The sequence below is a fragment of the Acinonyx jubatus genome, chromosome B2 (assembly GCF_027475565.1).
Source record: "Acinonyx jubatus isolate Ajub_Pintada_27869175 chromosome B2, VMU_Ajub_asm_v1.0, whole genome shotgun sequence".
In the NCBI taxonomy this organism is placed as follows: domain Eukaryota; kingdom Metazoa; phylum Chordata; class Mammalia; order Carnivora; family Felidae; genus Acinonyx; species Acinonyx jubatus.
The window spans coordinates 23,771,727-23,785,661 of NC_069385.1; the positions used below are offsets into that span (position 1 = coordinate 23,771,727).

The window sequence follows — 13,935 nt, forward strand, 5'->3', positions numbered from 1 at the left end:
ATGGGCTCTGCTTCAGATTTTCTGTCTTCCTCTCTGCTCCTCCCCCGCTCTTTCTCTCAAAAATAAATAAAAACCTTAAAAAAAAAAGAGGATATATATTCCTATGTACTTGTAAATTCATAAAAAATCATATGGAAAGGTACACAAAAAACTGAAAATAATGTTTATTTGGGTTTTAGTAGAATCTGGGCAAATGAGGGATGTGGTGGAAATGAGAAACTCATTTCATATATTTTATATCCTCTATAACTTTTGGACCATGTGAATGTACTATCTTCCCCTCTGCCAAAAAAATCTACCTCAAATAGATATGTAAAAAATAACAGTGTCTTTGTGGTTTGGAAATATTTTATAAATTATAAATGGATTACCTGTTCTAGTTGGAATAAAATCTGATTATAGGTAGGAGAGAGGCAGGCCATTTTGTTGACACAGACATTAGAGCAGTTTGGGCCCTAATCTCTCACTGTCCCTAGATTTATGATTTCACACTTAACTTTCACAGATTTTAGAACTAACACGACAAACAAAAGTGTACAGTTTCTTCCAAAAACTTTGAGTAATAATATTTGGAACAATTATGATTCTGCTAAATCATTTTGCTTAGATAAATACATACATACCATTATCTTCTTCAATTCCAACAGGCCCTGCTTGAGGAGTCTCTCCATTCTTTAAACAGTTATGGATATATGTTGCCTTCCACCTTGCATACTTTCTGTGTTTCACATTCTAGAAGGAATATTGTAGTATTAGACTGCAGTAAATAAGTCAAATGAAAATATACATTTGTGATAACCTACATGGTATTTCTCAGATAAAACCCATTTTTCCATGTTGTATCTCTGCAAGAATATGGCAAAGAATCCCCTTTCCCCACTGGATCCTACCAGCTGTCTGGCGCTTGACAGACCATAAAAAGCTATCTTCCTCAAAACACATGCCTAGTTCCCTTTTATGATTTTCTAATTTTAGAAAAGATCTGCAATGAAAATATGGGAGTGTCCTTCCAGCAAAACTTGTAACTCTAATGGACAGGGGAGAACTAAGCTAAATGGAATTCTAAAATTAAATGTAAAAGATAGTAACAACAGATTCAACTATTTCCACCAAAGAAGAAAAAAATTGATCTGTACAAATCTATGAAAACACATTTATGAAAACAAAAAGAAAAATAAGATGATGCAGTTGTTAAAACAGACACTAGACAGACAGCTAGGCAAATCTGACCTTTTAACTTTTTGACCACCTCCGAATCTCAGTCACCTCAATTCCAAAAAGGGGAAAAGTAATACACCTCATGGGGTTGTTATGAGAACTGAAAATATCAATAAAGAACCTACGAGTTGCCTCCTCTTCTTTCCTGCCTTCAAATTGATGCTTACACACTATAAAATTAAGACAAAAATTTATAAATGTGAAAGCTTTTAGAATTTTGGATGGGTTAGTAATTTTTAGTTTATATTCCAACTGACCTTTATGATAATCATGACTGGAGCTTGTTAGAAATGCAGAATCTTTAAGCACCTCCCAGACCTACTGAATTAGAATCCGCACCATAACAAGATCTCCAGGCGACTTGTATGCGGTTTCATTATGTTGGAAACAATTATAATTTGCCTTTTGCATATAATTTGCCTTTTGCAAAGATCCACTGAGTCGCCAATAAATAGAAATACTGCACACAGCACAGATACTTAGTTTTTTATGCAAAATGATCTAGATACTACTACAGGTAAGTATATAGATACCTAAAAAAAAAGTTAACTCCCAGATTACTGAATTCGTACCATATTTAATTTCCCTTTTCTTATCAAACAATCCTCATAAATTCTACTAAAAAGTCTTTTGTACAGGGTTTCCATTTTCTTCCAGGTATGATTATTATTTATTCTACTTCACAAAGAAGCTCTTCAAAAGAAGCATCCACATTTAAAGTTTTCATTTCTTCACAGTTACTCTAGAGAAAAAAGTCTCTATTTCTCTTCTGTTTGGTTCTCATTTTCATCACACAAAAGGTCAGAGTCCCGATAGGACTGGCTCACCTACAGTGTTTTCTCATGCTAGTCTCCCTATCTAAGATGGTTTCCTCTTCTGACAAAGTCTCCTTAGGCTCAGTTCAAATGTTTACTTCCTTATCAGGCTCCCTGAATACCAGCAAGTCAACACATAATTTATCATTTATTCAAGTCAGGCACTATGCTAAGTGCTGGGGATAACGATGAACAAAGTAGGTGTGAACTTTGGAATCCAAAGTGAAAGCTGGGCAATAACTTCCATTACTACACGTGGCACTTGTACTACCCAAAGTCTGTAATCTTTCCTTAGCCTTTCTCTCTTAGGATTCTGCAATCCCATTATTATAAATATGAGGAAATGGCAATACAAAAGTAAATGGTTTACCCAAGATCACACTATTTTGCAGTGAAGCCAACCACTCGATTCAGGGCTGCCTTAATAAGCTATAATTAGCACAGTGCACTTTGCAACTTAGGAATATATGAAATAAGGGAACACTAGCTTTAAAAGGTCAGCTACTTAATGCATGTTATATAGGTTGTACTTTGGTATATATAAAGAGGACCCCTTTGAAAGAAAATGAATAAATTGCTTAAGAAAGTTTAATTTGCCTTCTTCAGCTTTAAGAATAGGACAGATTATTCTTGGCATGAAATAATTTAATGCTAAAAACTGAGTTGGGTTAAGTTGTATTGTGTTAACCTCAGGAGGTTCCTTCATTCCTAATATCATAGTACAAATAGTGTAAATATTTAAACCACATTGGGTTCCTTCATTAGTATGTGAAGTTTAAAAATGTTACGCTAACCTAAGATGGCTTCATTTTAGTATATACATTAAAAAAACATTTCCCCAGAGCAGATAAATCCATACAACAGTTTGTTTTTTATTCTGCACTGTTTTCAAAACACCCCTGCAACCTGGAGCTTATAATATGTAATACAGAAAATTTTGGCAATTGTTAAAACGAATTTGCTTTTTAATTTTATTTTCTTTAAAATAAAGGATGCTAGATATAAAACAATGTTTTAAGAGGAAATTTTCAAGATGTCAATATTTTTGACATCTTTTAACTCTTTTTGGCTAATTAGACATCCTTTCTGGGAAACAGGAATTACAAAAAGAACTTTTACTTTTGTCCTTGGCCTTTAAGTTCCTGTTTTGTTACAGGATTGATGAGAATCACTGACAACTGCAAATTTGGGCCACTACAGTCAACAGTGGTAAGTAGAATTTCCATTTAATTTTTAAATCATTTGTGCTTGTTACACTGAAGAATGGTTAGCAAATACCAAGCACAGGCTACAGCAGGGGTTCTCAAACCTGGTGCATGTAAGAATCCCATGAAGATACAGTAACAAAACTTCTTAGCCTAAACTATGGGAAATCTTATGAAAACATTCTCTATTAGCATACCAAAAAGCCACTTTGAAAAAGAATGCTCCAATTCTTCCTCTTGGATTTTGGTCTTGAGCCCACCCAGTCAAGTTCTTGCTTTTGTCTAGGTTACAGATTACTTCTCTCTTGCAAAATCCAGAGTTTAGAGGTCATCTTACTTGACTCTGTCAGAGTGAAAAGTTGAGCACTTCCTCCTCTTTGCAACCTCCTTTCACTTGGTTTCCGGGTTATCAAGGTCATCTGGTTTTCTTTGCCTGGCAGGGTGCTCCTGATTCTAGCTCCAGGGTGGGGAAGGCCAGAGGCTTCAGTTCTTGCTTGGACTTCTCATCTTCTCTTCTGACACTTTACCTGAAGGATCTCATCTACTCTTATGGCCTGAAGTACCACGTTAGGTGGCCAACTCCCAAATTCGTATCTTCTGCTCAGTTCTGTCTTGTGAAAGTCAGGACTTATATTCACTGCACATTTCACTTGTATGGCAGATAGTTGAAAACATTCAAAGTTCAACACCAACTTCTGATCTTTTCCTACTAAATTTGTTCCTCCATATGCCAGTAAATGGCAACTCCATTCCTGCAGTTGTTCAAGCCCAAACCACTGGAGTCATTTTTAGTCCTCTATTTCTCTTACAATCTACCAACAAATCTTTTAGAGTCTGTTAGCTCTCTGTTCAAAATATATCCTGAGTCCAGCCACTTCTCAGCATCTACTACTGCAAATTCTGGTCTGAGCCAGTACTACTTCTGGTTTTGATTATTTAGTAATGAACTAATGGGTCTCCCTACTTCCACACTTGACCATTAGAGTGAAAGAAATACTTTAAAAATAGCACTTAAATCCTATCAATTCTCACTGAACTCCTCCTCCCCCAGCCTCACCTCCTATTAATCTCTCTCACTCCAGATTCAGCCAGTCTTCACTGCTACTACCTGAACTTGAACAGACCTCCTTTACTATTTCAAAAGGTTTGTACTTTCTCTTGCCTCTTTCTGAACATCTTTCTGAACAAAGGGTATTTCATTCCCTTTATCTTTCAAGGCATTGTTAAACGTTGCTAAATGTGAGGCCATCGCCAACCACCTGTTTTAAATAGACCTTCCTATCTCTACCTTGAGTTTCTCCATGGCACTTGCCATCTGACATACTATGTATTTTATTTATTCATTTTTTCATTGTCTGTCTCCACCAGAGAAATATGATTCCCACGAGGACAGGGATTTTATTCACTGCTGCATTACTTGTGCCTAGAACCATGTTTGATATATAGTAGAGCTTAATAAATATTTGATGAATGATAGGATACTAGATTCTGAAATACATGTTTTTTTAAAATCAAATACCTCAAATGATTCTGAAGGTGGCTGTCTTGGAACTATACTACGAAAAACACTAAACTGGAATGAAACATTTTTCACTAAGGAATAAATGTGAATATTACATTCGAGTATGCAGTTTGACTTGGGCTTGCAAAGAAGGGTCAGTGGTTAGGGTAGAGGGTGTCTGTGAAACTCGCAGAATTATATGCAAAAATGTGATGCACAAATGCATGGGAGAGAATCCATAGCTTTCATAACATTTCAAAGCACTTAATGATACAAAGGAGAGGAATAATCTCTAACTCTGTGGCAATACCACAGATAATATATTTATACTTAGCCCCTCGATGCTCCCAAATATAGTATAGAAACAAGGGCTCTATTAAATTCCCAGGAACACTGGACAAAATACAATGAGAAATGCTTGAAAAACACACATTCAACAAATTTATTACCACAGTGACTCAAACACTGAAGTATTTATAATCACAAATTACATGTACAAATATTACATGTATTATTAAGATATATTTAACATTTTTATACTTTTATATTTTTCTTTTTTTTTAATGTGTATTTATTTGTGAAGCAGAGAGAGACAGAGCACAAGTGGGGGAGGGGTAGAGAGAGAGGGAGACACAGATCTGAAGCAGGCTCCAGGCTCTGAGCTGTCAGCACAGAGCCCCATGAGGGGCTTGCACTCACAAGCCATACGACCATGACCTGAGCCGAAATTCTGGAGGCTCAACTAACTGAGCCACCCAGGCGCCCCTACTTTTATATTTTTCAAAACAACTAGAATTTTATAAAACTGTACCAAAAAATCATACCCATAATACATAAACATTTAAATTTACATGTACCTACATAAATAAATATATAAAACTATAATACACAAATACTTAAATTTAACTATCCTAGTTTTATAATATTTGGAATGTACATTCAAATTAGCCAAAAGATTTTCAAAGAAGGTATGATTATTAACTGCTTAATACTTAATCCACTGGGGTAAGAAAAAACCAAAATTATCTTAAAATACATATATATAGAGAGAGACACACACACACACACACACCACACACACAGCTTTGTGAAATAATTTTTTATACAACTTCATGAAGCTTAGAAGAAAGTTTTACAAGACACTCTCTCATATACCTTTCATTTAGATGCCCCAATTGTTTACATTTTATCAATCCATTAATATACATATTTATGCATATATCAATATGCAAATTGCTTATTTATATATATGCATTTTTTTTCTGTACCATTTAGGAGTAAGTCAGAAGTCACTGTGCCCCTTACCCTTCCATTGTGCATTTTCTAAGATCAAGGACAATTTTATACACAATGGTTATTAAAATCAGGACATTTAACACTTATATAAGAATATTCTCTGATCCACAGTTCCAACAAATTCTGTCAATTTTATTAATGTCCCCAGTAGTTATTCCTCTTCTGGGTTTATATCATTTAAGAAGTTTGCATTGTTTAGTTGTCATGTGTTTTTAGTCTTTAATCTGGAACCGCCAGCCTTTGTTAGTGTTTGCTTCTCAACCTCAACATTAAAAAACAAAACAAAACAAAACAAAACAGCCTAAGTTGTAAAGCATGTATTTATTAGGATTTGTCTGATATCTCCTTATGATTAGGTTCAGGTTATGCATTTTTAGCAGGATTAGCACTGAAGTGATGTTTGTCTTTTTCACTTCATCTTATTAGAAGGCATATGGTATTGGTTGGTTCCAATACTGGTTGTGTTAGATTTGAGAACTTGGTTAAAGTGGTGTCACACAGGTTTCTCCATTGAGACTATTTTCTGCTTTAAAATTAGTACGCAGTTTGAGAGGAGACATTTAGAAACTAACAGAAATACCTCACTTTTCATCAAACTTCCCACCCATTCATTTTAAACCCGATTATTTCTACCTTTATCATTTTTCTACATTTATTAGAATTCTACTGTAAAAGGCCTTCTCTGTTTTTCCATCATTCATTCATTCATTCATTCATTCATTCATGTATTTCATTGTATGTTTCAGTACAGACCCATTGATTCTTATTTTATTCATTGAGTTATCACTAATATCATTCTCATTTTGATTCTCAAATTGTCCCCAGCATGGACAGTGGAAACCCTTTCCAGTTGGTTTCTGGATCCTTTTGACATGTTCCCAAGATCATATAAACATTTTATTTTCTAGCACAAGACAAAGGACCAGCTTCATCTAGTGTCTTCCCTGACCCAGTCCTAGATTCAGCCTTTCTATAAGAGTCCTGGTTCCTTTTATAGATGAACAGTATTTAGAACCCCAAATCAGACACTGGGGTACTCTCATTGCTATTGGTGCATCATTGCTTCTAGGTCCCTTATAAGAACTATATTTTATGTGCATGCATACACACATCTATGTATGTATGATATGTGTATATACACAAATACATATATTATACATACATTTATAGTATATATACTACCTATACTACTACACAATTACTATACTACATGTATCCATTTTGCTCTATTTATCTAATATATTTAATAAGCACAAATAATATGGACATCTCCAATTCCAACCCAACAGCATAACACAATCTGGTCTTCTCCCATCCTATTGTAACTTCTTTCCCCAGAAGTGAGAAAACTGGCTCTCTCAATGTATTTCTACTCCTATGCTCCATCCTAGATTACAGAATAAGCAATTTTGGAATTGCCAACCTAATACCATTAAGAAAAACCAAACCTATAAATAATAGTTCAATATTTAACTTTTTTTTGCAGTAATAGTGATACACCTTGAGATGCATAAATCTTGTATATGAGTTTTGACAAATAGATATACCTATATAAAACATACTGCTATCAAAATAGAATACTTCTAGTTCCCCAGAAGTTTCCTTTATATCTCTTTCCAGATCAATTTGCCCTTGCACACACATACACAGACACAAACCCTAACTTTTTCACTAGAATAAATTTGTATATTGTACTACTTTATATGAAAGGAATCACAGTTTGCATTCTTTTGAGTCTTCTTTTGCTCAGCATAATCTTTTTAAGATCCATCCGTGTTGCAGGGTATATTGGCAGTACCTTTTTACATCTCAGTAACAGCTGAGATCAATTCATAGGTTGGTAGGCATCTGGGATCTTTCCAGCTTTGGGCTATTATGAATAAAGTTCCTATGAGCTCTCTTGAACAAGTCTTTTTCTGGACATAAGTTTTCATTTCTCTTGGATAAATACCAAGGAGGAATTGCTGGGTAAAAGGGTAGGTGTATATTTAACTTCATAAAAACATGCCAAATCTTTTCCCAAAGTGGTTATAACATTTATCATTTTCACCAAGCAATGTATGAAAGCTCTTATTTTTTCTACATTCTAACCAATATTTGGCCAGTCTTTATTAATTATTAAACTACTCATTCTAATGATAACTGGGGGTGTTAATATCTGAAACTGTGATTATGAATTTTTCTATATTTTTATTTCTATTAATGTTTGTTTTATGTAGATTACAACTTAGTATGTACACATCTATAACTATAATACCTTGTTGATGAACTGAACCCTTTATTGTTATAAAACGTCCCATTTTACCTCTACTAACACATCTTCTTAAAGTTTGCTTTGTCTAATATTAATATTTCACCAGGAATTTTGTTTATTTAGTATTGGTATTCAGTATTTTTTCTGTCCTTTCATTTTCAAAATATGTTTCTGTACTTAAAAAGTGTCTCTTGTAAACAGTATAAAATTATAGCTTGGTTTTTTATATAGTTTGGCAGTCTCTACTTTTAGAGTGTTAGTCCATTTACATTTACAGTATGTATTGATATAGCCATATTTAGGCCTAAAATTTGCTAAATTGTTTTATATTACTCCCACCTGTTTTTACTTTCCTCTCTTCCCTTTATCTGCCTTCTTTTGGGTTTACCAAATATGTATATATAGTTATAATAATTTTTTACTTAAATAGGCATAGATCTTTTAAAGAAATGAAGGAAGAGAAAAAATATATAGTCTTTTAAATATATTTATTTACGTATTATGTCCAGTGTACTTCATTCCTTCCTGGAAATCCAAGCTGCCATCTGGTATCATTTTCCTTCAGGCCAAAGAAACTTTCTTTCTGCTGTTCTTTAGTCCTTTAGAGCAGATTTGCTAGCAGTGAGTTAACCTGCCTGAAAATGTCCTTTATTTTACCTTCATTTTTTGAAGGATAGCTTTGCTCTATACAGAATTCTACACTGACAGGGTTTTTTTCCTTGCTTTTTCTTCCTTTTTCCTTTCAGTACTTTAAATATGTGAATTTCATTATCTTTTTGCCACTACTTTTTCAAAAAATGAGAAGTCAACTATCCTTCAAAGCACTGTTACCTTCAAAGCACATTATCCCTTGTACAATGTATTATTTCCCAAGATCACTCTCTCAAGATTTTCCCTTCCATCACTGAACTTCACTGGTTTGACCAAAATGTTCTCAGGTATGGTTTTCTTTGTATTTATTTTACTTAGGGTTCACTGACTTTGTTGGATTCATTTTAGAAAATCTATGGTCATTTATTTCTATAAATATTTTTTCTTCTATATTTTCTTTCTACTCTCTTTCTTGGGACTCCAACTGCACATGATGGGTCTCCAAACATAGTGGTAATGATATATAATGCCTACTTATTTCTGTATAATAAGTATTTCTGTATAATAAGGCATAAATTCATCTTAAGTAAATACATAAGATTGAGCAATTTAGGATAGTTTGCATTAAAACTGCCATGTATTTGCTGATGCCCTTTATAAATACAGTACATTATCCATCAAGGAGTGAAAGCAAAAACTAATGTTTTTTAAGCATCTACTATATGCTAGGCACTTTGCTAAAGGCTTTACATGCAGTTTTTCATTTGAAGTCTAGAAAAACTTGAAAGAATAACTATTATAATTTTCTTCACCTTACAAACATAGGAACAGGCTTATATAAATCAAATAACTTACCAAAGTAACACAGTGATGAAGTGCGTATGGAATTCTGAAGCCAATGCCTGTAGCATTCTTAGTCACATTGTACTAACACTACATGCAGACATACTCCATTCATTCACAATTAAATGAATATGAGGTGCACACACTTCTTGGCAATTATTACACAGAAACAAATACAAAATATATGGAATTCCTACTCTAGAAAGAGATACTACCCTCATATTTTTGTTTGTTATTATAATTGCTGGGACCTTCAGTGTACATACAGTAAAAGTATAAAAACCTAAGGTATGGTGTATGTACTGAACACATGCTTTTGTAATTAGATAAATTACTCCTGATCCACCATGGTTTCTAGGTTAGCAATAAGATGTTGCTTAATTTAGAACCTTCTAGTGCAAATGGATACTTTAGACAGATTATCTCCTTCCCAGCCTGCTATTCATACATATAATCACTGCGGTAAGGTTGCAAAGCTCTGTTTTCTGAGCAGGGAGAGTCAGATCAGGATATAAACAGGATTCTCTGGGGGCTTCAAGAGAAGCCAATGATCAGTGCCAATCAAAAGACACCCAGTACAGGTGTGCAAACTGTTTACCAGTTTGTGACAAGATAGTACAGAAATTCGGAGTATTTAGGAAACTTATAACAAATTAGGCTTGTACTTTATATGTCTTTTTAAAAATTTTTTTGTTTTTAATTTTTATTTTAGAGAGAGAGAGAGCTTGTGACTGGGGGAGAAGGGCAGAAGGAGAGAAAAAGAGAATCTCAAGCAGGCACCGTGCTCTGCTCAGCGTGGAGCCCAATGTGGGGCTCAAGCCCAGGATCCTGGGATCATGACCCGAGTCAAAATCAAGAGCCCGATGCTCAACTGACTGAGCCATTCAGGTGCCCCTTACACATCTTTTTTAAATTTCACCTTTCTAGTAATTCAATTATTACTTGTATTTTACGAAACTATCAGTCTGCAACATAATGGAAAGTACAAAGTAAAAAAAAAAAAAAAAAAAAAAGGCTGGATGTTCATCAGAGTTTGAGAATACTGTTCCGGGCCACAGCATCTGGGGACAAAGTACTTATATTTTTCTGACTGGTGTTCTTACTGTAATTCAGAGCCGTAAAAGGTGGAATAAGGTTAATCTAAATTGTGTAAGCACAGTGCCAGGCAAGTGGCGGGAGTGGAATCTCTTCCCTGTACTTTATCATTACTACACCATATATCCTCATAATTAGTTAGTTTGCTTCTCTTTTCAAATTAGAACACAAGCTCCGTGAGGGCAAGAAAACATGCCATATTCATTTGAGTCCCCCCCAAATTAGCAGAAACTCAATAGATAAGTATAATATTTTTACCTTTTACCTGCGATTTTTATTTTCTTCCTAAACAGCAGTATTAAACCTAAACCAAAGACCATGAAGGAAAAAGGGCAAAATGCTGTCTGCTCCTCAACACTGCAAGAAGTGAAACAAATCTAAAATACAATAGAAGTCTATCAACAATACTGGTCATGAACAGACTGCACAAGATACCATAGAAGGAAAATAAAGTATTTATGTTTTAAACATCCCTTGCTTTAAAACATAAAATTAAAAATTTTAATATATATTCTGGTGATTCTATTGCTAAAACTGGGACACTGATTTCCATGTAGCTACAGAAATGCCAGAAGTTTATTTTAACAACAAATTTAAATACGGAGATGGAATTATAGAAGGCACAGTTAAAAGAGTTAACCAGGTACAACTAAAACAGAGATAGCAGAGTTAAGATACAGAATGGTGGCAGATAAAATATTTAAAAAAAAAAAAAAAAGTCAAAAACTAAAGAAGATACACACTTTACTTTTGTGTAACTATGACCTGAATTTAAAATGAAAATTCTCAGGGAACAGACCAAGAAAAATGCTGTGAGTAAATGAAATCTATTACATTTTAGAAGAGTTAGGAAAGAAGTTCTGTGTAAACAAGTCTGAACCTTATCTCCATCTATAGACAGAAAAATGAAAAGCTAAACTATAGCAACATCTGAAGTACCAACTAATCACTGTTATGTTAATGGTACAAAAAAGCCTCTGTTTTTTACTCTGAGATTTTCCTCAGGGTGGAAATTTACACTTAATGCCAAAGAAGATGTAAGAGTAGAATGAGACAAAGTCCCCCCTGCAAGGCAATACATTATAGAAGACTCAAAATTTTCACATACAAATGTCATACAGAAGGCCCCAGGTGGTGTTCAGCTTGCCCACTCTCTGTGTTACAACACTCGGATAATGGTCCCTTTCCTCTCCCTTCCTCTTACTAGAAATTTGTACTTTGTGATATTTTCAGTGGGTCTACTTCCCACTTTCATTTATGTAACGATGTAAGTTAGCTTTTCACCCCTCCTTTTGTAGCTTCTAACCTAAAACTATTTTTGCTTTGCTTTTCTCCTGATTTTGTCTGCTTTTTCATCTGTTTTTCATTCTCCTTTTCCCAGCACCTCTCCCACACATGGCACATATACTCATAGACTGGTGGAGCTGGCCTCCCAGTTTACAGAAGAAAAACCAAGTCCAAAGAGGTAAAATGACTTCTTGGTTTGGAGTTGAGTGGGGCTTGAGTTTGACAACCACTATCTCTTTACTTTTAAAGTAAATTTTCAGGGCTGATAGCAAAAAAAAAACAAAAAAACAAAAAAACAAAAAAAAACCAAAACAACATTTTAAGAACTTTAAAAAACATTAATTTAAAAACCACCATTCCCTTGTTTGTAAAGATGATAAAGTTGAAAGATAATTTAAAAATACAAAATAAAAAGTATGAGACAATTATAATGCTTTTCTCCTCACCACTGTGTTGTTACAGATTTTAGCATTTCTTAAAACAGCATTCTTTGAGAAGCAAGGAAAACAAGTATTTCTGAGGAAAGCTGCAGATTTGTTAAAAAGCTTTGGCATATATCTAGTTAAATGCAGCACTGCATTCACCTTATACATGAACAAATAAGTTATAGAATCCTGAACTATACCTACAGGAGTATATATTAAAAAAAAAAAAAAAATCTGCGTACCTGAAATCCTTAAACTCATTATTTTCCCACTTGTTTCCTGCTAGTGTTTTTCAAGTGGATGAAACTAAGTGGAAGTGGAAAGGAGGGAATGAGTTAAAACTGCTAAATGCTTCAAGTAGCCAGTTGATACCCATAGCTTTTGAAACAGTTTTGTTTTTTTTTAATTTTTTAAATGTCTTATTCAGTTTTTGAGAGGGACAGAGACAGGGCGTGAGTGGGGGAGGGGCAGACAGAGAGGGAGATACAGAATCTGAAGCTTGCTCCAGGTTCTGAGCTGTCAGCACAGAGTCCGATGCGGGGCTCGAACTCACAGCCTGCGAGATCATGACCTGAGCTGAAATCGTGATGCTTAACTGACTGAACCACTCAGGCACTCCTAAAACAGCTCATCTTTTTAACAGTTATTTTGAAATAAGAAATGTTATAGGAGTCAGTGTCTTGTTTTAGGCATACTGGGCTTACATCACAAGTAAATAAGTACAAGCCTCAGATTTTCTTAGGACACCCACGAAGACGTAGGGGAGAGGGTTGATGCCAATCACCATCCTGCTCATCTGTACTGGTGACAGCTGGTAAAGTCACAGCCAGAGTGGATTGCTCCCTATTCCACTCAGTGGAGCTTTACCTACAATTATCTGACATTTCAAACCATTATTTGGAAAAACCTAAATCTCAGTAATAATGATGAAGATGCCATTAGCAGACATGGAACATGATGAAACAAAAATCCAACATTAAAAGTAAGAGAAAAGAGAATCTGCAAGTATGCCGATAAACTGGTAGGCCTAGGCATTATGTTAATGGCAGATGGACAGTCAGTCTCACCCTTATTTTACTTTCCTTGTTGGCCAACTCTCTGTATTTAGTTCATGGTCAAAAATCAGTTCACAAGTCATATAAGAGCACTGTATGATAATGAATATGAGAAATGTCAGCACTGTGTGTCAAGCAATTTGATTTTGATATGCACAACTTTCAAAGGATGTACAAACTTGGCATGTTATAACATATGTAAGTCAGTGAAAATATAATTACACATAAATTGTGTGTACACACATTTCCCAATTTAAATGTGCACAACTGGGCACCTGGGTGGCTCAGTCAGCTAAGCATCCGACTTGACTTTGGATCAGGTCATGATCTCATAGTATGTGGGTTCGAGA

The 13,935-nt window shown here is 34.7% G+C and overlaps 1 protein-coding gene and 1 long non-coding RNA gene across 2 annotated transcripts in view; one reads left to right on the forward strand and one right to left on the reverse strand.

Annotated features, from left to right (window-relative positions):
- Positions 1–12,378, forward strand: part of LOC128315498 (uncharacterized) — a 28,249-nt gene extending 15,871 nt beyond the window's left edge. Inside the window, exons 3-4 of the long non-coding RNA XR_008298301.1 lie at positions 3,190–3,242; positions 12,200–12,378. This is a non-coding gene — a long non-coding RNA (uncharacterized LOC128315498). The remainder of the gene's footprint in view (positions 1–3,189; positions 3,243–12,199) is intronic.
- Positions 1–13,935, reverse strand: part of VTA1 (vesicle trafficking 1) — a 67,875-nt gene that overhangs the window by 25,450 nt on the left and 28,490 nt on the right. The window contains exon 5 of the mRNA XM_015061848.3: positions 624–732. Within this exon, the coding sequence (XP_014917334.1) occupies positions 624–732 (109 nt within the window). The remainder of the gene's footprint in view (positions 1–623; positions 733–13,935) is intronic.